Source organism: Manis pentadactyla, chromosome 4, assembly GCF_030020395.1.
Source record: "Manis pentadactyla isolate mManPen7 chromosome 4, mManPen7.hap1, whole genome shotgun sequence".
In the NCBI taxonomy this organism is placed as follows: domain Eukaryota; kingdom Metazoa; phylum Chordata; class Mammalia; order Pholidota; family Manidae; genus Manis; species Manis pentadactyla.
The window spans coordinates 41,066,345-41,091,177 of record NC_080022.1 but is presented as its reverse complement, the minus strand read 5'-3'; the positions used below and the strand labels follow the sequence as shown (position 1 = coordinate 41,091,177).

Below are 24,833 nucleotides of genomic sequence, written 5' to 3'. Positions count from 1 at the left end.
AGATTTGGGATTTAGCTGACACAGATGGCAAAGGTATCCTGAACAAACAAGTAAGATTCAGAGATTCATATGACAAGTTTTTTGAATGATTCAGAATGAAAAATAGCCAGCAGTTTTATGTAGTTTTAGACTAAGTTTTAGACTAATTCTCACCAACATTAGGGTTTTGCAAGGGCAAGTGTTTCAATAATGAAAATATTTTCAATCAGTAGACATTTAAGTAGCTAATTCCCAAGGTTAGTGTTAGTTTGGTGACATAGTTGTCCTGCAGTGTCTTAGTCTGTACGGGCCACTCTAAGAAAGTATTGCAAACTGGATGACTTACAAACAGCAGAAATTTATGGCTCACAATTCTGGAGGCTAGAAATCTGAGACCAGGTTTCCAACGTGGTTGGGTGAGGGTGCTCTTCCAGGTTGCAGACTTCTTGTAGCCTCACATGTTAGAAGGGGCTAGGGATCTCTCTGGACCCTCTTTTATAAGGCATTAATCCCATTTATGAGGGCCCCACCCTGATGACTTAAGCACCTCCCAAAGGCCCTACCTCCTACCGCCATTATTTTTGGGGGTTAGGATTTCAACATGTGAATTTTAGGGGGACACATTCAAACAATAATAAGGAATTAATTTTTCTCATTCAGAGAGACTTTGCTCTGTGTAACTTACTAATTTCTTACATATACAGGGTTATAAATAGAAGTGGATTTTATTAGTTAAGTGCTAAGATGGTATTACCTTGTACATTTGAAAGGAAGCTCTTAGCAATCAAACCTGAGTACTCTGGTCTAGATCTTACCTCTGACATGTAAACTGAAAAATGGTTTATAGGTCACAAGTAAACCCCAGAAATACATGAAAGTGGTTAAGGTGTTGGACACTGTCAGTGTACTTCCACGTTCTGCTCATTGGGGATTGATTTCAGAGTTCTACAAAGTTGAATTCAAACTTGCTACATGTTGACACATTGGCTGAGCACTGCTATGCAAAGCTAATTCCCCCTTATGGGGATAGTTGAAGCAGGATCAAATGCCAAAAGTCAGAATACTGAGTCTTTTAATTATGATTTCAGGGCTAGATTGTAGTCCCCATTGAAGCTTCTGGGCAGAAGGGCCAGTTTGGTCCACCTGAGACAAAAGGAAGACTAAATTCATATGGGCATCCAGGGTGCTCTGTACTCAGTCAGCAAATGTTTGTTGAGGATCTGTTTTGAGAAAGGCTTCAGAAATGCAAGAGGTGAACATGATAGATGTCCCTATCTTCATGAGTTTATGGTATGATAAGTTCTTCACTGATATTCCTGGGCTTTGGATGTTGAGTTTGTCTTCATTTTATCCAGGTGGCCGGATTTATATGCCTGCAGTTAAACTTTGATGTTGGCATTGGAGGAATAGATGCTTTTTTGAATTAACATATGAAAGAAAGAAAATAGGCCAATACTTACTGAGTTTTTATGTGCCAAAAATGACAGCAGGTGCTTTCTTCCTAAAGTGTTTTTATTTTGTTTGTCATAATACATTGCAAGGTAGGTATTAGCCCCCCTTTTATAGAAGTTTTCTTTAATTTGCCCATGGCCTCACAGCTTTAAGAAGAAAAACTAGAATTTAGAGCCCATCCATACTATGGGAGTGGACCCTGATTCAATTAAGAATAATTGAATCTCACATAGAATGAGAAAAGAAAGAGGCTAATGTTGGAATATTTAAAATAGCATTTAAAAGTTGGACGATGCACTGACGCCAATAGAAGCAAATTGAAAGGTCAAAGGAGAACTAGGAGAGTTTTATGAAGCTGTGTTGGTGTAGGAGAGCTACAAATAGGATCATACTGTCCAGGCAGCAGAAAGAACAAGTAGGATGAGGCTTATTAAAAAAGAGTATTGTATTTGGTAGCTAGGAGTTTATTTGTTACATAGGCAGTAGTTTCTCTAGCTACTGGTGAGAATTGAAGTCAGATTTCATAGAAGCTTATGGAGTGAATGAAAAGAGAAAGGGAGATCTTGAAATAGCATTTTTCAAGGAATTTATGAGTGAAACCAAGGTATTGTGTAAAGCAGACAACTTGTGAGGTTCCAAGAATAAGGTTAGGAATTGGGTAAGAAGGGTGTAGATGAGAATAGATCTAAGAAAAGTAATGAAGGGTTGATTGTGTCAGCAGCTATACTAGAATATTGACAAGTTGCAAGTGATGATAACTGGAGAAGGGCTTTTGTTATGTCTATTCCCAGACCTGACTTTAATTCAAAACAGCTGAAAAACAGTTGGCTTCAACATCTTTGCATTTATCAAATTTTGGACTGAGGCTTCAAATGCCAAAAAATCCAAGGACCTTTGGGAGAGATTTACAAGTATTTTGAAGTCAAGGAGTTATATAATTGTTTTAGATGCTACAATGTTACTCTCTGTAGCTTTTCTAGAATAGCAATGATTGAGTCTAATGAATGATTGATCCAGTTCCAAAATTTTTAATCTTAAATCCAGAGATGACTTCTGATAACATCTAGGTATTATTTTCTTCTAGGCTTTTTCTCAGGTTTTTTCCCTCACTTAAATGATAAAAAGCATTTCTTAATATTATTAAATATTCTTTAAAGCATGATTATTAATTTTATGTATTTCTGTTAACTCTCACAGTTTAAGTATTTTCCCATTTTATATTGACATTTTTGTTGTTTATAATGTTAGGAACATCTTTGTAAATAGATCTCTCATCAATTTTAAAGCAAGTATTTTTCCAGCAAATGTGCTGCTGTATTTGTTGCTACTTAAAAAGTAATTGTGAATTGTTTTATATATTCAGATTTGAAGTATGTATGTAGACAGGTGGGTGGATGGATGGATGGATAGACAATGCTCTTAACATTCATACTCTTCTTTGTCAGGAATTCTTCATTGCTTTGCGTCTTGTGGCATGTGCCCAGAATGGATTGGACGTTTCACTGAACAGCTTGAACTTGGCTGTTCCTCCACCACGATTTGTAAGACATATTTCTAAATTTAAACTGATTTGAAATACCACCTCAGTTTTGTGCTGCATTCTCATATGGATTGTGGTTTCTTTCTGAGTTTTCCTGTTCTTACCCATTGCTATATCTGTGATCCATATGCTGATCTTACATTGTTTTAATTATCATGTTTTGTAATTTATTCTACATCTGATAGGGCTAGTCTTCCCCACTCCTTTTTTCATAAGTTTCATTGCTCATCTTGCTTGTTTTCAAATTCAGTACTTTAAAAGTATTTGATCTGAGTATTATGAATTTAACATCAGTTTCGAGAATTTTTGCACTTCTAAGTTTAGGCATGTAGCCAGAAAATTATTTTAGGAATTTGTTGCCTAACTATATTATTACAAAATTTTTTCAAATATATTCATCTGTCTGTACAAGCAGATAAACTTAATAAATTGGGCATGCTGTTAATAGGTTCATGTACTTGTAACTTAGAAATCTTAAATTGGGTTCTTGTTCTACTTTCTTTAAATAATGTTGTAAAACAGTGTCCTGTCTGTGTGCCTTGAGAGCCAACATTTTGTATGAATGTATTTGAATCTGTAAACCACTTTTTCTTCATTGTTTATTGATGTGAGAATTTCAAGCCATCCTGTGCTATATTTGCCTTTTTAGCATGATACCAGTAGTCCTTTGCTCATCAGTGGAACCTCTGCAGCTGAGCTCCCATGGGCTGTAAAAGTAAGTAAACTTAGTAACTATTCTCTCTTTACCTCTGCTTTGCTTCCTACCCACATAATCCTCTCCCCCTACTTCTAAAATGTACTGCACTCTGCACTAGACTTTCATTTTTACCATAAAGGAAATACCCGAAATCTTTTAAGGGATCTTACAGCTCTGTCAGTCATTTTTGTGACAATTAGTATGGCTTAATCTCATTTCTGTTAAATAGTATATGCTAAACATGGTGATTTCATGATCCTATACTAACTAAAGTATTTGATGGATAGGTAGTTTGCCCCACTGGCATCATTTTTGTTATTAAGGTATTATTGATATACACTCTTAATGAAGGTTTCACATGAAAAACAATGTGGTTACTACATTCACCCATATTATCGAGACCCCCCTTACCGCATTGCAGTCACTGTCCATCAGTGTAGTAAGATGGCATCATTTCTTGTTTGAAAATTCTATTTAACTATTTTCTTTATGGCTCTAAAATAATACTTTATGGAATCTTTTTCAAAAATGGGCATTTTGCATTATAGTTATTTGGAGGCATCACACTGGTTATAGCTATTTTGTCCGATTAAAAAAATTGTAATTTAAAACAGTATTACAATACAGCAGATCAAATGACCTTTAATAATATGTGTAGTTCTGTCAGAAAGCCATTTGGCTTGTCCATTTGTGCTGTTGTGCTATCAGCTAATTTTGAAAAGTGTAGGGATTTGGTCTTCCTTCACCTGGCAAGTCATGAAGAATATTTTTTTCTATTATTCAAGCATTTTTCCAGGATTTGAGGAAATGTGTTGTTATTGAATAAAAAAAGAAATCTTGCTTTGGGGAAAAATGGGAGAAATTTGATGTTTATCCTTATGGCAGTGATTTTCATTTAAAAATCTGAGTTTGAAATGTAATTAACACCATGTCTAGAAAGTCATAGAAGGTCACCAATTAGCTCTGTGTTCTTTTGAAAGTTACTTCCTTACTGTGGGTCTGTTCAAGTGAGGGGGTTGAATTAGATGCTCTTCTCAAAAGCCCTTCTATTACTAAAATCTTTTGATACTAACAATGCAGAAAAGCAAAGTATTCCAGCTACAAAAGGAATGGAGGGATTCTGGACTCGAGTGGAGTCTTTTAAATTACTATTTACTGTAATGTATTTAGGTGAAAGTGAAAAGTGTTTTTTAAACAATAGTTTTAAAAAATATTGTCCATTCTTTTGAGGACTTAATTTTTATATATGCAGTTAAATCTTTTCACCATTACTTAACTTGGGACCTTTTTTGTATTATAGTCTGAAGATAAGGCCAAATATGATGCCATTTTTGATAGTTTAAAGCCAGTGAATGGATTTCTGTCTGGTGATAAAGTGAAACCAGTATTGCTCAACTCTAAATTACCTGTGGATATCCTTGGAAGAGTAAGATATTATTAAATTCTCAATGTGATTTTTATGTATCTTGATTTTATATCTACCAGGAGCACTTATAGCTCTTTGTTAAAAAATACACAGATGATATTTTGAAGTTGTAGTGTTACAGAATTGTGTACTGACTTAATATGCAAAATTATTGCTAATTTATTTCTTTACTTGGTTATTGCCTCTAGAATACAAGTGTTTGAAATGAACTATATAGGTAAGCCCCTTACATAGGTTCTTTTTTCTTTGTCCTATATGCTCTGACCTCTTTTTCCGTGACTTAATTTCCAGAGACCATCAGTATTTTCCATCTGCCACATACCTCATGGCTGTATTATGGGGCTTTGTCATAAGGGATGGTTTCATCTCTGAAATAATAAATTCTACTCTCTAAAAAGAACTTCCTATCTTCCTAGAGCTTTTTCCTAGATATTTGCAAGACTAATTTTTTTATTTCATTAAGACCTTTAAGTCTCAGACTCCTTTACCTTCCCCATCTTTTGAATTTACTTTTTTCCTCATCCAACTTGTATTTTTTGGTCCGCAGTTTCATGTCAGTATCCTTAGATCTCTTTTCCATGTTTTCTAATTTCTCTCCTGCCTGGTGAAAATCCAGGTTTGTATGAAGCTAATTATTTGCCTTTTCTGTGGTTGCATATGGACTACTGAGAAAGTCTAGTAAGATTGGTATCATAATTTGATGATCATCAACTCAAGGTGGGCTTTCCCTACTGCTAGACATTCTTGTGCTATTTCCATAGTGATTGCTCTTTACTCCCCCTTCATATTTCAAACCTTGTCTACTCTCATTAAATCTCCAACACTTCCTTTAACCCTTGCTTAGTCAGACTACGTAGGGTTAAATCCTGGCAGTGCCATTTCTTAGCTATGTGATCTTGGCAAATCATTAGAAAACCATGTCTCAGTGTCTGATCTTTAAAATGAGCATGATTCCCAGTTTATAAGGGTTGTAAAGATCAAGTGTGATAATGTATGTAAAGTACTTAGCACAGTGCTTGGTACATACTCTTTGACTGCTAGCTGCCATGGTGATGATGGTAATGATAATAACTTACACCAAATCACCAGTAGAAGTACTACTAAATCAGGGTTTTATAGGCTAGGTGCTCAATAAATATTAATTAAAAAGCTGCTTTTTAGTATTGTTCCTCACTAATCATTTCTCCACTGTGTGGTCAGTGTGAGATTGCTAAACTATAAATAAAGTCCTGTTTTTTTCTTTCTTTCTTTTTTTTTTTTTTGCTTAAAACTAAACTACTTAGTAGCTTCTCATTGCATTTAAGACAGAGTCCAAACTCTTTTCAAGGCATTTAATGACCAGGGGCTTTCTTATCTCCACTCCTCCCTCTCATCAGTATATATTCTTTTCCTGCCCTAAGTACATTTTTGTTGAATGACTTAAATATATTCTTTTCAAAGATTTAACATAGTTTTAGAGCTGGTCTGTTATAAATTTAGACATAGTCTACCAAGACCTTATAGATGTTATTTTTTTCTTTGTAGGCCCTAGTTATTAGCTAGTTAGTGATTATTACAATATTCATTGGTTATTTCTTTTAGTTGATTAGATATTCTATAGTATAGGGAAACCAATAATGGACTTTAATTGGAAGTCTTCACATTGAAAATGGATTCTGTTACTTAGTAGTAGTTGCATGATACTAGATAAGTCATATAGCCTCATGTCTAAAACAGGATTGATAGGACCACATGCAGTTGTTGCATGAATTATTTGAGATGATGCTTGTGAATAAGCATTGTAGTTGTTTTCTTACTTGAAAGGAACAAAATATTTTCTTTAAAAATTTGTAAAGGAATTATTTAAAAAATACTTGGTTTTAACGATTATGACCCTTTTTAACAGTAATGTTAATATAGCATATAATATAGTAGTGATGTACTTAAATGATCAGCATAATTGAAATTTATCAGAGAAATAAATATTATAATGTTTAGGGAAATTTTTTCCCTCATATATGTATTTGGTCTTTAAAAGTAAAACATGAGATAAAAGAAAATTAATCTTTCTAATTTCTTTTCTTTTTCAGGTTTGGGAGTTGAGTGATATTGACCATGATGGAATGCTTGACAGGGATGAGTTTGCAGTTGTAAGTGACTTCATTCTCTTTAAGTCTTAAACATCTTAATGGTCTTCTCAGGTGAAAATTGCCCCTTTTAGTTCATGCTTAGAGGAAAACTGTATTTCCTAAGATTGTTGATATGAATATTTTTACCTAGGATTTATAGGTAGTCAATAAATACTTTTTAACAAATGGATAATAGAAAATGTATGCTTTGCCATGTTCATTTTATTTGACTTTAAGGTACCTAGGAATAAATGCTTTGGATAATGCACTGTAAAGATGTTGAATGATAGTAACTTTTCTGTCCCAGTCATCTCAGTATCTGTTTCTGCTATGGAATAATTTTACTTCAAATATACCCCCTAATTTTCACATTTATTTCATTAAAGAAAAACATGAATAACACTTTAGTTCCACTTCATTTAGGAAGGCAGAGAAAGTTTTGATGTCCTCTCTGAAAATATGTTACCTTTATTAATTAGATAGTTAATTTCAAATAGAGTTGTATTCATTTCTTCCTTAATTAAAGGTTAGATAAAGACTCTGCTATGACAGAGAAGACAAGTAGTGACTCTGTGGCATCTTACTACACTGATGGACAGTGACTTCAATGGGACATGGGGGGTACTTGATAATATGGGTGAATATAGTAACCACAATGTTTTTCATGTGAAACCTTCATATCAACAATACCTTAGTAAAAAAGTCACTTATTAAAAAAAAACAAAACAAAACTCTGCTGTGAACTCATGAATGGTACCCCTTTCACCTCTTATTTAGAAATTAGTCTGTTCAAATATTCTCTTCATTTTGCTAAGGACTTGTCCATTTCTTTGGCTTTCAAACTTGCATTATTACTTCACTATCTTCATTTTGAATTTGTGCTCCTTTCTCAATCCAAAGCTTATATATTTTTGTTCCTCTCATTTTCTGTTTAATTGGATTTTATCCATCTTATTGATCTTTAAAAAGAGCCATGTTGTGAATGAATTTATCCTATTATTGTTTGATTTTTTTCATTCTTCTCAGCTTTAATCTTAATTCCTTCTTCCTAGGTTTTTTTTTTTTTTTAACCAACTTTAGTATTGAAAGCATTTAAAGGACAACATATTTTCCCCTGAATACAGGCTTGGCTAGATTCCATAGATATTGGTACAAAGTATTCTCTTTTTGCTACTTCTTAGATTTCTTTGATCATCTGTCTAGGAGTATGTTTCCTAATTTCAAAGTTCTTAAGTTTGTTTTTTGTTAATCTTTGTATATACTTTTAGCTTGATTTGATTATGACTAGAGAATATGGTCTTTGAAATCTCTACTTAAAAAAATGTGTTAAGGTTTTCTTTATTGCCAAGCTCATGACCTGTTTTTACATATGTTCCCTGGATATGTCAACATTTCTGTTCAGAAGCTATTAGACTTCTGAAAATCCATTATATCGATTTTATTGATTATGTTTCAGTTTCTCTTTACCCTTACTTTTCTATTTTTTGCGTTTTCATAAATTTTATTCTGTTTATATTCCAAGATCAAAATTAAGTAGGCTAGGCAAAATACATATTACCACATTTGAAAAAAATACACAGAAATAGAAACTTGTTGATAGTCACAGGTCTCTAGTCATTTAATTTGGGTGATAGTTGGGAAATGTCAGGGACTACCCTCTCACAAGGGTGACAAAAGCTATCCCAGCTATATTTCAAAAGTTGAATTAGTTGTATGGGATGTTTTGGGGAGAGGTGAAATACTGAAGATGTTTGGCTGATGATGCACTTTCAAAGACTGTTAAACTCTATGTATTAACTTTTTATAAATGGTTTTTGGGTTAAGAATGTTGGTACAAAATACTTGCATTGGTAAGATGTGTAGAGATTTTTTTTTCTTATAAAAGACAAAAATTGAAAATTTCAAAGGAGAATTTGCATAAGCATTATTAGGGTAGGTGGAAGATAGTATTATCCTCATTTGATAAACAGTAGTCTATGTTAAAGCAAGTGAATAAACTGTTAATGATATATGCCCTGAAGCCTTTTCTTAGACAACTTATTCTTTTTTTAAATAAAAGTAAACCTTTATTAAAATAATTTAAGAATGAATAGCACATTTGTAGGGAATTACTACTTAAAAAAAATAGTGAATACCCATATACCTTCTCTTAGATTTACTAATTTTAACCATTTTGCCACATTTGATTTCTTTCTATGTGCATTCCTCAGAAGTTCTTTCCAACGTTATCATGCTTAGCGTATTTATGTTTGAATTCCAGCTTGTGTGATATTTATGCTATTTCTGCTCTCATTTTATTTGGCTCACCTGATATTTCTTATGTTTTAAATGTATCTCTTGAAAATGGCACATTGCTGTGTTAATTTTTTACCTAATTTGACAGTTTTTGTCTTTTAAGATAATGATGCTGGTAGATTTTATTCCTCCACATTATCTATTTATTTTACATTATTCTCCTTTTTTCTGTTCCATATTGTTGCTGTTTATCAAGTTGATTCACTCATTTTTCCCCTCTTATCATTGTATTAAAACTGTTTATACATATTTGCTATTTCTGTTGGGTTGTAAAAGTGAGAAGTCTTTTCCTTTTTGTATTTCGAGTATTTAGCACAGTGCCTAGTGGCTAGAAATTTCTCAATGAAGTTTTTAAAAATTAAGTTGATGAAGGGAGCTTGTATTACTTGGAAAACTCAGGAAATGCCCTTCTTCTCATCCCAGATTGCTATTTTTAAGAACATGTAACTGGCAGTTCAACTGATTAAATAAGCAAATAAAACTCCTAAGGAAAATCCTAAAGTACTGGTTCTCAGAGTATGGTCCTCCCCCCAGCACATCAGCATCACCAGAGAACTTATTAGAATGCAAATTCTCAGGCAGTGTCCCAGACCAACTGAATCAGAATCTCTGGGGTAGGGTCAAAAACCTGATGTTTTAGCGGGCACTCCAGGTGATTCTGATGGGCACCAAAACTTGAGAATTACTCCCTAAAATCATAAAGAATGAAAAAAATAAAAATAAAGAGAGCAGCTACTGGTAATTGACTGCAACAGTGAAACTAAATCCACTTTTCCCTGTTCTCCCTGAGTCAGCTTACATTTATTATTGGTGCTTTTACTTTGAAATCAACAAAAAAGATATTCTAAAATGCTTCTTAGATGGCCATCTCTAGTTGTGTAAATGCATTTCATTTAAAAACTAGTTGCCAGTCAGATTTTTATATTTATTTATTTCGGTGAGTATGGTGCACCATTTGATTTAAATTGTATTTCTTTCAATGGCGGACTTTGGTTAGGATAAAGTACAATATAATAAAATAAACAAAAATCACAGACCAGCAGTATACTGTTCACTTTTTCTGTTTCATTTGGTGGAAAATTTTTGACTTCAGTTTTGTCAGAGAACTTATTTTCTAGGCAACATGAAATTAATAATTTTTTTTAACTTTCAAAATATGTGCTGTCTATTGGCAGCAGATGGCTGACATAGCTTTTTTGCTTCTGGTGTCCGCTTTTCCAGGAAATGACTCCCATCTGCAGCAAGAGGAATGCTGACCTTTAATGTGCATGTTAGTCACTTCTTTTAGCTCAGTGCCAATCTAATATTACATATATTTTGAATTTGGTTGAAAGTATGTGCTAGCCAGATTGTTTTTCTTTCTGGAGTTTCAAGCTTTTGGTAGAAAGTATGTGTATTTCTAAAACTGAAATTGAATTCTTCAAGTGAATGGGAAGAGGAGACTCCTTGGTTCCAGTCAAATGATTAAATGTGGTTCCAGGACAAACAGCATCAGCATCACCTGGGATCTTGTTAGAAATATAAATTCTCTAGCTGACTCTTAGACTTAATGATTCTAGTGTTCTGGGAGCAGAGCCCAGAAATTTGTGCTTTTTTAAGCTGTCCGGGTAATTCTGATGCCTGCTACAATTTGGGTGTTAGTGGGTTGAAGGTTAGTTTTTTCACCTATAGAGGAGAGCACAGTATTGTTAAATTGCGTGTGTGCTCCTAATAAAGTTGACTAAATCTGAAAAAAATGAGCTTTGTAGCCGGAAGATCTTGGTTTGAACTCTACTCTCTCATTTCTTAAAAAGATAGCAGGTGAGTTATTTAGCATCTCTGAGCCTCAGTTTCTTCATTTATAAAATATTAATAATCATGGAAATCACGGATCAGTGTTACTATATTCAGTTCTCAATAAATACTGATTGGAAAACTCCACAAAACTTAAAATTAGAAGCAAACTTCTGTCTGGGGAGAATTACCATTTTCAATGAAAGAAAAGAAATTAAGAAGAAATACTCAAGCTTCCTCCCAATTGCTATTGGAATGTTTTTGGACATTCTGAGTTGCTTGAGTAATTTTATATGCTTGAAGATAGTCACAGGAACTTTTCATCTTTTGAAATGCTTAAAGGTGCCTTGAATTCTTTCAAATGAAGGAAATCTCCTAGAACAGTCTATATATAAGTTGTCCCACTTTGTGCAAGTGCTTTATGTTTTCAGTAGTTAAGAATACATTTTAATAGGTAATACATCCTCATGGTTCAGAAATCAGTACAATGTAAGAAGATATTCAGTGGAAAAAAATCAGTCCTATTGTTGCTCTCAACTGCTCGTTTTATACCTACTCTAACCAAATACTTAGTTTCTTGTTTATTCTTTTAGAATTTATTACTGCAAACATAAACAGTTAAAAATGTTGCACCCTTACCATGAAAGATAAAACACTATACACTTTGTCACTCATACTGCTCAACACTATATTTTTTTCATGTTTAATAGTGTGTCATGGATATCTTTTCATATTGAGAGCTCCATGTTTTTTTTTTTGCTCGCATGTACAGAACTACTTTACCATACAATGAATTGCACTTAAAATTTAAGTATAATTTGATGAGTTTTGACAGTTGTACTTGTGAAGGTACCACCATAGCTAAACAGAATGTTTCTCCTGTTTTTTGTTTCATAGTATTTCAAATTGTACCATAATTTTTTATGTGCCATAATTTTTTTTAACCAGTCTTTAAGCACTTAGGTGCTGATATAAACAATTCTATACTAACCTTTGTCACACAGCATTTCCTATGTAGACAGGTAAGTTTGAGTATAGACTGCCAGATGTGGGATTGTTGAGCCAGAAGGAAATAAATAAATTTGGTAGATGTTGCCAGAATGCCCTTCATAGTCTTGGTACCAGATTGAGCTCCCACTAGCAACATATTAAGAGTGTCTATTTGCCCAGTCTAGTTAACAAAATACATTACGAAATTTTGGGGTTTTGCCAGTAGGTGGAAAACAGTATTTTAATATAATTTTAATTTGCAGTTTTTGTGTGAGTGAAAGTGAGTATATTTTTATATGTTAGAGAATAGGCCATTTGTAGTATTTTCTTTTCTGTAAAAAATCTGTTCTTACTCTGTCCATTTTCCTATTGGACTTTGTTTTTTCTTCTGTTAATTTCTAGGAACTGTGTATATTCTGGAGATTAACTCTTTGCAAATATTTTTTTCCCAGTTTGTTTGCTTGCTTTTGACTTATGCAAGAACTTTAGTTGAAGGATGTGTGTCTAAGTTTTTGCTACTCAGGATATCTTCCTAAAAGTTGCTTAGCTTTGATTCATTTCCTTTTTTACCCTCCTTTCGTTCTCCCTCTTTTTTCCTCCTTTCCTTCCCAGTCTAATTTCTTAAAAAAAGAATTTGAGACAACTTGAAATGCTTTGTTATTAAGTAATAATCAATTCAATGGGTGGATGTTGTTAAATTATTTTAATATATATGACAATGGTTCATCTATTTTGAAGGCCATGTTTTTGGTATACTGCGCATTGGAGAAAGAACCTGTGCCAATGTCCTTGCCTCCAGCCTTGGTGCCACCTTCTAAGAGAAAAACGGTCAGTATACCAGGCTCTGTGTGGTTGACCCCATCTTCAGCATCAGCCAAGGAACTTTATCACTCCTTACCACCTGTAGGCATTTTACCTGCCAAAGCAACATTAAGACAGGTATAGACTTATTAGTGTTAAAGACTTTTTTTTTAAACAAAGTGCATGGCATTTTTTTTTAAACAAAGTGCAAACATTTTGATTGCTTGAATATTGAAGGAAAAATCAAAGGGATCAAAGATTTAGAATGCCCTCTGGTTGAACCTGCATAATGGGAGGTCTCAGAGAAGACAGATAATCCTTCTCCTTCATGTGGCCTTACTTAGATCATATGAATGTTTTATTGTTTTTGCCTTGACCTACCTGGAATTAAAGTTGGAGATACAAAATTCTCCATGCTAATCTAGCATGCTTGCCCTGGCATACTTAATGGATGTTTTTGTTTGTTTAATCTCTAGTTAACTCTTGATTCTTTGGGATCAAATTATCCAATTGTGGGTGGTCCAAGGCCTTTTTTCCTCCATCTTGCCTCTTGTCAGGTTGAGTAAAGGAAAATGATGACAAGATATGCACATCAGCCAGTTTGGCTACAGTTAAGAATGCTGAATGCAACTATAAAAAATGGAGATTGAGAATTATCTGAGTATCTTATTTACACAGACTCTCTCAACTACCCATATTGATATGGTCATTCATAAGTCAAGAGTTAACTGCTTGAATTTACCCATTACTTAAAAGAAAAAAAAGTAAAATGGGCATCTATAAATATAGTCCCAACTGAGCTCTATTTTTCTTCCTTAATTTTCTCTTCATAGCATGTCAATTGGGGTGTGATGGAAGTGATAGACTGTTGCTGTAGTTAGTGAGGTAGAATTGCTCAGACCTTTGTGGCAGACATTCTCATGGGTTAAAAAGTGGTGCTTCAAAGTTTGTGCTAGCATTACCTGTAACATTGTTGAATGTTTCCTATTCTGACATGTTCTTCATAGAATTTGGTTTGTGTGAAATAAACCAATCATGGTGACAAAAAAAAAAAGTTGGTTTCATTTTGGCAGAAATACTATATATATATTTTTTTCCTGTAGTGGGTTGTATCCCCTGCAGAAAAAGCTAAATATGATGAAATCTTCTTGAAAACTGATAAAGACATGGATGGATTTGTGTCTGGATTGGAAGTCCGTGAAATCTTCCTGAAGACAGGTTTACCTTCTGCTGTACTAGCCCATATTTGGTAAGATTTTATTTAAATTGACTTAAAAAGCAAATATGGTTTTGTATAACTCATTTTGTGTATTCTTATTTTTAAGCTTTTGTAAACAGGGTAGTTTTTGTTCCAGAATCCTTTGTAGAGGTCGTTTAAATCTGAGGATTTCTTCTGGATATTGGACAAAAGCTTGAGAATGGGTTACCTGAAATTTTATGAGACTGACAGTGTCAGTTAATGGTTATTAGAATGCTAAAATGCAGTTTATATCTGTTTATATCAGTTAAACTTAAATTTTTAAAGGGTGAATCCAAAAACCTGAAATTTAAGCAATATAAAAATAGTATCTTCAAGGCATACTCTTATAATTCTGAAGGGTATATGTATACTTGAATATGTTTCCATAGGAATTACACATCCAGTCCTTGAAAAAGACAAACTTCAGTGTCTCTAGTGAATTTCACACTAAATGAGATAATGTATATGAAAATGCTTCCTAGTGTGCCTGCCACCAACCCACGTGACTGTACCAAGGTGGTCTTGAGGCTTTCAAGAGGCCATAAACACCAGAAGTAGAACTACATAGTTGCAAAGAGAAACTTAGAACAAAGGAAGATGATAGATCTGCCTCAAAGGAACAAAAACCCAAGACTGGTAAAGATTAAATATGTGTAACTAATAATAGCTGCCACTTTCGAGTGCCTAGGTTGGGCTGTATGCTCAATAAATGACAGCTGTTGTGGGCTTGGCATTATGCCCAGATTTCTTACATATTTTGCCTTTAATTTTCATGGTAACCTTGCAAGATGGATGTTATCTCCACTTTAGATCAAGAAACTAAGGCTTGGAGAGGTTAAAAAATTTGGCCAAGGTCACAAGAAGAAATAAATAGAAAAGCTGGAATCCAAGATTTCTGACACCATAGCCCTTTGTATGTTCATCAGGCCACATTGGCTTTTAGTGAATCAGACAGATCAGGAGAGCTGAGCTTTTAAAAAAAAAGAAAGAAAAAGCAAATAGAATAAAACATTTGCTGTTTCTCTTCAAGTGATTTGTAAAGCTTTCCAGATTGCTGCCTTCTCTTCACATGTGATCTCCATTTGCAGCTGTTGTTTCTGCTCTGACTTGGTGATCCTTATATCCTCCTACTCTTAAGAGTTGGAGGAAGCAAGCCAAAATGGAAATTTTTGCTTGTTTTAGAATCATTTTAATGCCACTAATGAACCAAATTTGTTGAAACTTAGGTTTCATTTTTAACATCTTGTAATGTTGAGAATGTTGGGATTCTTTGGCCCACCACAGCTCTTACTATTGTAGTGGTTTTGCAAATTGATAAGAAAGCATAAAGATAACCAGATTAGAGGCCTCTACTCAGCATCAGGGTGGAAATTCTGTTTTTTTTAAACCATTTAGTTGATGTCTCTCTCCTAATATTTGAATGAGTTTTGGGCAAGCCACATGTTGATGTGACTTTCTTTTTTAATTCAACTGATCTTTTTTTTTTTTTTTCAATAGCTACACATTTCTAGTAGCTAACAAATTGAACAGTACAGGTACAGGGCATTGCCATCAGCACAGGAAGTTTTATTGAACAGCTCTGATGTAATTTATCATTAAATTTGGTACCTTAGAAAGTGAATGGGGTATTCATAATCACACCAGGACAATAGGCTTAAGCTGTGACTGTCTTGGGAAAACCAGGACATAGGGACACTTCAGCTAAATTGACCATTTTTGGAACTTTACTTCTAGTCTTTGTATCTCTTAGCTGACAAGACATGAGTAAAGCAGATGGTCTCAGCATCTCCAAGCCTATAGGTAGGTGTGGTAGACAGCCTCTCAGATGGTCCCTGATGAACCTCATTCTCTGGTATTCATTCCCTTTTGTAATTCTCACCTGTTGAGTGTAGGCAGGTTGTACTAACTTGCTCTAACAAATAGAGCAACTGATGATTTTAAAAAGCTACACAGTCATATTACTTTTCTCTGAATTTTTAGAATGATAATTGTGGCATTTATTTAAAGTTCATTTTGTTTATTTGTACAGGGCATTATGTGACACAAAAGACTGTGGGAAGCTTTCAAAGGATCAGTTTGCCTTGGCTTTTCACTTAATCAATCAGAAGTTTATAAAGGGCATTGATCCTCCTCATATTCTTTCTCCTGAGATGATTCCACCATCAGACAGGGCCAGTTTACAAAAGGTAAGACAACTTAAAAGAAAACCTAAGTGCATTAACAGAAAGGAACAAGTGCTATGTCAGATGACAGACTTAATTTGTATGGAATAGTGGAGAAAATATATCTGGCTAGGAGCAGAGCCATTTACTGTTTGTGGTTTAGTTTGTGCCTATAAAATATGCTTGAATGCCTTGTATGATATCCTTGGGCCATAGCTCATTTACCCCACCATTCATTACACATATGGTAACCATATTTTCCAATCTCAAAATTGGAAAAATGTGGTCTCATTTTTTTCCTCCTGAATTTGTGAATTAATTTTTATGAATAGGTTATAAAATTGAAATGAAATTTTAAAAATTAAATAATTGTGTTTTGTTTGATGACTCACTCTTACAGAAATAATACAAATTTAACCCCAAACCTAGGACATTATGATTGCTTGTTGTCAATTTTACATTAAAAAAAAACATTTTTGAGGAGAAATCTTGCATGGGTTTTGCCATATAGAAGACACTATTCCTGAGCACCTGGCCAAATTTCATATCTGAACAACTAGAAAGCAGGCTTTATCTGCTTTGGGTTTCTGGCCAGCAGTGGGAATTTCAGAACTACATTGTTTCAGCCATGTTGTGCTTTGATTTTTCTCTTCTCATCTAGAAACCTTTCTTAGTATAGTGCATTTACAGTATTTTGGCCTTAATAAAACTTGAAAAGGATTTGCATGCTCTAGTGGCTTACTTGCCTTTAAAAATACATACTTTGTATCTTTAAGTCTCTTGTGACCTATAACGTAACCAGTGCTGTAGTGATTCCTAGTTACATATAATAGGAGTTGCCAAATGTGGTATGAGAAGAGCTTCCTTTAAAATGTCAACAGAATATTTTGCATTAATTTGTCACATAGATTAAAAAATCCCATTTTAACAAACTTAATGAAAGTCAAAATTGGATTTTTTCTAAGTCAACTAATGGAAATTTATAGCCATCAGGTGTAAACATTTGATAAGAGTTCTTATCCTTATTTTTTAATAAAAAACGTATTATCTGTTCTGTGAATTTTTTGGGGGGAGCATTTTGTGAAATTTTTGAGATTCCTTGTGATATAGGAGATGAGTTCCCTAAGCTGTGGAGAAGGCTAAAAGTGATACGTGATACTATCCATAAAGATAAAGTTTACAAATTTGTATTTATGCCCTCTGCTATAACTGTATCTCAGTTATGGAATCTTGTATTGTTTCATCCTTTTTCTTTTAATATCTGTAGACTCTTTTTTTCCCTTGCCACCTTCATTTTATACTCAGAGTCTCCCACCAATACAAATTGCAACAGAACTTTCTGAAGCAAATGACATTTGTTCATTGAAGTCTCTGTAACGCTAGCAGACACTTCAAGTTGCATCTAATGTATAGTTTTTAATTTAATTGATTTGTCTGAAGTCCATTCATTAGAGCACAGACACCTTTGTCTATTCATGTCATAATCAGTATTATACATTAAAATGGGATTTTATCACTTGTCTTATCTATTAACCAAAATTTTTAACCTTAAAAATTAAAATTTGCATTTGTTTTGTCTTTCAAATAATCTCTTTATAATCTTATTTTTTTTAGAACTGCATTTTGTGCAGCTTTGACTAATCCTTTTTTGAATGTTGCTTTCCTTTCTGTGTTTTTTCTAGTTTGGACTATTTTTTCCATTCTGCAGCACTCTGCTTTTCGCCTTTCTTGTACTGTCAGTTTCTTAACTCTACTCTCTCAAGGTTAGAGCTTTACTTTATGCCTTTTTTAGCATTACAGTTTTTGATTTACAAGATACGTTTTGAAATTAGAGATTTTTTATGCAGCAAAGTTGATGCAGAGAAACTACCTAAACAGTGTGCTTTTGTCATGTGTCTGTTACTTGGTGCTTGTGTGCATTTTAACTTGCTCTTGTCCACTTAAAATCCCCAAAGTGGAATTTTTGTGTGATGCACAAAATAGGGTGAGAGGAAAATATTTTGAAAGAAGGGGACATGCTACCTTTTTCTTCATATGCCCTTCTTATACTTTATATAGTGTTAACTGAACTTTTTCCATGCTTCATCATTGCATGCCATTTTATAGCTTTAGAATGAGAATTTAATTTTGGTATCAACAATCAAGGAGTGACACAAGTGTACCAACTATACTATACTGATCTTCCTTCTAGAGTCATCTGTTGTATTACCTTATAACTTGTTTGAGGTCAAACTTATTTATCTCATTCTTCTTATTTGATATTTTTAATAGTGAAAGACTGTCAAATGTGTCACTTTTCAAATTAGAATGACCGAAGAGGTGTGGAAGTCATGAGTTTCTTGCACCTCTGAGAGCAAATTTCTCAGTAGCATTTAGGTGATGTAAGTTACACTTAAGTTACATGTTGGTGATAGAAATGAGACCAGATGCAGTTTTTCATTTTGTTCACCTGTAAAACTGTCTGGCCAGGCTTAGCTCAAAGTCAAGTTTATTCAGTTAAAAATCCTAGTGAATACCTGTCATCTTCAGAAATCCACTTTATAATTTCTAATTTAATTTAGGGTGATAAGAGTCTATGAAACATAGTTAAATAGTAAGAGGTATATTTGATATAAATATATAATTAATATAAAATTGAGGATAACATTAATTGAATCCTAATAGATGAGTTTTGGTATTACAGTCAAAACAAAACACCTGAGGACTAATAATGCAGTGTAACATAAAGAAATATAGAAGGAGTTACTTTCCAAATATTATTCATGTATCTGTTTATCCAGTCGACTTTTAGAGTAAAAGTTTCATTTCCCTAAATGATCGTGATATGCAAGTGCCAACTGGCAATAGTGTGAAATAGCACTTGAATTTCATCAGAAGTTTCTTGATCACTGTCTCCTAATAGCTGGTTCAACTTTAAGCAAGTCTTTTAATCTGTTTCCATCACTCTAAAATGTGGTTAATAATAATAATATCTGCCCTACTTACAACCTAGTTTTCAGATTAGTTTTGAGAATTGACTAATGGATTTTAAAGTGCTTAGTAAATTGTAAACCACCATACAAATGTGAGGAGATGAGAAGTTAACTTTTAGATTTCTTCCTCTGTCGTGTAAGTTGGTGACATATATTAAGTTCACAACAACATAAGTATCAATACTAAGTTTTATGTTTTGCTAATAAGGTCCTCAGTATAGCTTAATGGAATGGTTACCTTCTTGCTCCGACTTCAACCAGCTAATAAGGCATTAAAAATGGTTCACGAAGGTGATTGAGCCAGGTTGGAAGCAACTCATTGGGAGGCCATCTATCTTTTAAGAGCATATTCTGTTTAAGGAAGTTAGTTATAATAATAGCTTAAATTTATAAAATACCATAAAGTTTGTAGAGAGTTCACATACAACATTCGTTCATTTAATTGTTAAAGTGGGCAGGGCAGAGATTATTTCTCTGTTTGACAATGAAGATCATGCAGCTAGTAAAAGAGCAGAGCCCAGAATACACCCAGCTAGATTTTCTAACTACAAGCACCAGAGACCAATTTTGATATCTTCATTATTGAAAGAAAACCATATGTAAAGTATATCACATATGAAGACAGTTTGACATATGGAAGTATTAATATTTACTATGGAACATGCTGAGCAGTTAGTTTTTTTTTTTAAAACAGACACAGAAAAACCTTAACAAAAGCAAATACTTGTTGAACTGGATAAAATCAACCATCATTATAATTCTTGAGATTCAGCAAAAATTTGTGTACTTAACTCTGTGACAGGTAAATACAAATACAGATAAGCCACCATCCATCTCCCTAAGAAATTTATACTTCAGTGGAGAAAATAGTTTATAAATTTGATACCTGCTTTACTGTAAGGTTCTGGACAGGCAAGAGTCAAGGACATTAAGATGGGGCATGTTATAGAACAACAGTTTTTAGAGAATTTAAGGGAAAATGTCTTAGTATGTAACTGTGTGTGTGTATAAAATTGCACTAGAAATGGTTTTAAGTGAATTGTTAGTAATACCATAAAATATATAATGCTCTGTATCAGTATACTGCTTTTAAACATTTTGAATGTTTTGCCATATATAATTTTATAGTAATAATATTATAATTATGAACTTTTGTTTTTAGAACACCATAGGATCAAGTCCTGTTGCAGATTTCTCTGCTATTAAGGAGCTAGATACCCTTAACAATGAAATAGTTGACCTACAGAGGTATGTAAAGTTACAACTGACTATATAAATACACACACACACACACTCTTTTGTTTTCTGGTATACATCTTGGTAAATGCTACTTTATTTGGTTAAGTACCATGGTTCTTGAATTGGGGATCAATGTACCTTATTTCATCAAATCTAAGGCAGCTTTAATTGCAGAATGTACTATTTTTTTATGTATAATTAACCAAAGAAAAAATCACTGCCAAATAAGCAATGGCATGCCATCCACTTTAAGATACTCTTTCATGGCAGACAGTGAAAAATGTGTATGTTAGAATGAATGAAATATAGTTTTCTTTCAATTTTAGATATTTGAATAACATATTAAGAAAACATTATTATTTAATACATTTTATGGAAGGAATATTAAAAGCAGATACCATGCCAAGACTTTTTATAACATATCTCATTTAATCCTCACAAAAATCTTGTGACTTGAGATAGAGGTTATTGTTCCTATTATACATGTAAGGAGTTAATATACTTAGAGAGGTTATTTTCCCAATAGCAACATGTCAGCAGTAGAACTAATGCCTGATCTCAGGACTACTGATTTGGAGTTGAATCTTCTTTTTTATGCGTAGGTACTGTGTAGAACACTCTTGAATACAATTAGATTTGAATCTAAATACAGCAGGTATTTTTGATATTTCCTTAATTCCTTTGTTCCCTGGAAACTTTATGGTTAATATTCATTGTGAAAATGACCTCCTAAATTACTTTTTAAAAAGTGAGACCATTTTTCCAGACTTTGGATTTAAATATCACTTTATATTTACACAAACCTTTTTTTTTTTTTTTTGTAACTTTCACAACACTTTGAAGCAGATGATGGCTGATACTTTATTGATGGTATTGAGACTTAAGGAAATTAAATTTATCTGACAGAAAGTTAGGAATGAGTTTTCCTCATCCAGGAGGCTATATTAAGATTGCTTTAGAGAAGGTTAGTTGTTACGATTATTTTTAGTGTAAGAAAGAACTCAACCCAGGCTAACTTAAGGGAGAGTGAATTTACTGACTTGTGAAACTAAGACCACTTAGAGGTAGGGGTGGTTTAATGCCTAAGTGTCATATTGGGGCTCAAATGGTACAGTCAGTTATCTTGCTCTCTTCATTTCTTGTTTCCACTACCACTGGGTTGTTCTATTCTCAGATAGACTTTCCCATTATGTTTTCAAGGGGGCTGTAGCACATCTAGCCTCATGTATGTATAACATCAAACCTAGTATAGTGCCTCTTTTCTGACAGTTCCTGTAAAAGCTCTAAGATTTAATCTGATTGGACTGGCTTAGGACCCTGCCTACCCCTAATGTAGTCATTGGACAGGGATATATAGTTCATTGATTTGCTGTGAACTCTGTCCTGGGAATGATGGTGTGGGGGTGGTTTTCCACTAAGACCACATGGAGGAGGGGAGTGTTTCCACATGAAAATTCTGCCATGAGGAAGAATCAGTTCTCAGGAGGTAAATGCCTACTGAAGGCAGTATAACTTCAAATCCACAGTAATTTCAGTGATGGGCCTTAGTATCATCTACCTCTTTGAAATTTGACTTGACATTGATTTGATTTGACTTTTTGACATTCTGTAAACCTAGTCTGGGCACTTTTTAAAATGTTATTGTTTAGTTAGGAGCATATCTGCCTTCTACTAAATTCTACCAAATTCTTACTTCCTCTCCAAAGATTGGCCTTTGCCTGTTACATAAAGCCTCTAATACAAGAATCATAGAAAGTAAAACAAAACAAAACAAAACAAAACAAAAAATCCTTGGAGATTGTATAATACAATTTCTTACTTATGAAAAAAAGTCAGATCAGCAACAGTGTTGGCTGGCACCCAAACCAGGTTAAATTCTAGTTCTATATTCTTTTTATTATTTTATTACATAAATCTGCTTCTCATTAAGTTTTGAATATTTTTTACTTTGGTTTGGAATGAGTAAACATTTTGATTACTGAGTCTGTAATGGTGTATAGACTTTTCATTTTCATATGGTTCATAAATAGTCCATTAACATTTTGCTTGCCTTACATGTAGTACACATTGAATAGTAGATAGATTTGAAAATATTTGCCTTCTGTGCCTCTCAAGCCTATGAAAATAGACATACACCCCAATATTCCAGGACTTGCTTGACTTCAACAGTAGTTATTGAACATACGAAATGTTTTTGTAGTGAACTCTAATAGGAATAGAGCATCATACATAAAATGTTCTTGTATGTGAAAACATTTGTAATATTAGTTACATTTTGGTCAGCTGAGCTTTCACAAACTTCTAGTAACCATAGTGTTAAGTTGTACCAGTGGCAGTCTTGCATAGTGAATCACAACTAGCAACATAAAAAGAAAACATACCTAACATTTTGTGACTTTCTGTCTTAGACAATCGTAGAGCTCCACAAGCTTTGTAGGATTTAGATTGTAGTCATATTATAAATGTGTAGTACATTTATACATAATTTGACATTTGTGAAAATATTTTCCCTAGGCTTTTATTTTAGGTGCGATTGATACTGTAGGCAAATTTCCATCATCTGTCAACTCCAGTAATGTCTTAATGTGGCTTATCTACTCATGCTAAAATTATTGTTGTTAAAATTCACTTTTGTAAATGGTTGTATTAGGTCACTATCCCCAAGTCTTTGATATAGTACATTATGAACCTTGGCTTTTGTTATTGTGAATAACAAGTTTTTCTGTGCAGTGCTATTACTCTTCAGCCTTTAAATCTTCTATCAGTATATCAGGATATAATGTGTGTAACTACAAAACAGGAAAGAAGAATTTAAACATATTTTGTTTTTGGCTTTTACTAAAATTGTTATCTGAGGAAAGATTAGCCCTTTTTTATTTGTTGGTTCCCAGATAAAGATATTTAATTTTAGTCCAGGGACCAATCTGCAAATGAACAACACATATAATATGGACTTGAAAGGAGTATTTAATGAATGATGCTTTATAAGATTTGCTTTTTCTCCATTGATGATGCTTATAATACTACTTGTAAATATTTTAAAAATTTGGAAAATACAGAAAAGTATAATGAAGAAAAGAATATGTTTCTTAGAATAACATTTTGGTTTTGAGCATTGATATCAATGGAGATATGAAAGCTATGTATAACCTCAAGAGTTAGTTGGGTAAAGAATGTTCTTTGTTACTAGTCAGAAAAAGAGACATTGTTTTCATCTAGTTCGAGTTCAACAAATTGTTTCTTGTTGAAAATACAAGACACTGAGAGCTTGAGGCAGGTTGCTTGTGCCATTTTTTTCTTTAAATTTTTCATATGATTCCTTCAACATTTGATAAAGGGATTTAGGTCGGTCAATCAGATTAAATTGGTATGATGTTTTTAATTTAAAAAAGAAAAAGCAATGGTTGTAATACAGTAATCTCATCAAGTACCGGGATCTCTCACCTGAGCTCAAGGTGAGATTTTTTTTCATTGCCTACTAGTTTTTTAAAATTCATTTTATTATCATTAATCTACAATTACATGAAGAACATTATGGTTACTAGACTCCCCCCTTCACCAAGTCCCCCCCCTACAAACCCCATTACAGTCACTGTCCATCAGCATAGTAAGACACTACTTGTCTTCTCTGTGTTGCACATCCCTCCCTATGCCCCCCCACCCCACATTATACATTGCTAATTGTAAGGCCCCCTTTCTTTTTCCCTGCCCTTATCCCTCCCTTCCCACCCCTCCTGCTCAGTCCCTTTCCCTTTGGTAACCATTAGTCCATTCTTGGGTTCTGTAATTGTGCTGCTGTTTTGTTCCTTCAGTTTTTCTTTGTTCTTATACTCCACATATGAGTGAAATCATTTGGTACTTGTCTTTCTCCTCCTGGCTTATTTCACTGAGCATATTACCCTCTAGCTCCATCCATGTTGTTGCAAATGGTAGGATTTGTTTTCTTCTTATGGCTGAATAATATTCCATTGTGTATATGTACCACATCTTCGTTATCCATTCGTCTATTGATGGACACTTAGGTTGCTTCCATTTCTTGGCTATTGTAAATAGTGCTGCAATAAACATAGGGTTGCATCTGTCTTTTTCAAACTGGGCTGCTGCATTCTTAGGATAAATTCCTAGAAGTGGAATTCCTGGGTCAAATGGTATTTCTATT

The 24,833-nt window shown here is 33.6% G+C and overlaps 1 protein-coding gene across 4 annotated transcripts in view; it reads left to right on the top strand.

Moving 5' to 3' along the window:
* EPS15 (epidermal growth factor receptor pathway substrate 15) overlaps positions 1 to 24,833 on the top strand; it is a 161,210-nt gene that overhangs the window by 46,599 nt on the left and 89,778 nt on the right. For 2 of the 4 annotated variants that reach the window (XM_057500206.1, XM_057500204.1), the window contains exons 4-12: positions 3 to 50; positions 2,877 to 2,972; positions 3,621 to 3,686; positions 4,969 to 5,094; positions 7,164 to 7,223; positions 12,999 to 13,199; positions 14,165 to 14,310; positions 16,331 to 16,487; positions 20,598 to 20,683. In XM_057500206.1, coding sequence (XP_057356189.1) covers positions 3 to 50; positions 2,877 to 2,972; positions 3,621 to 3,686; positions 4,969 to 5,094; positions 7,164 to 7,223; positions 12,999 to 13,199; positions 14,165 to 14,310; positions 16,331 to 16,487; positions 20,598 to 20,683 — 986 coding nt within the window. The remainder of the gene's footprint in view (positions 1 to 2; positions 51 to 2,876; positions 2,973 to 3,620; positions 3,687 to 4,968; positions 5,095 to 7,163; positions 7,224 to 12,998; positions 13,200 to 14,164; positions 14,311 to 16,330; positions 16,488 to 20,597; positions 20,684 to 24,833) is intronic. The other 2 variants (XM_036892915.2, XM_057500205.1) reach the window with 2 other exon arrangements.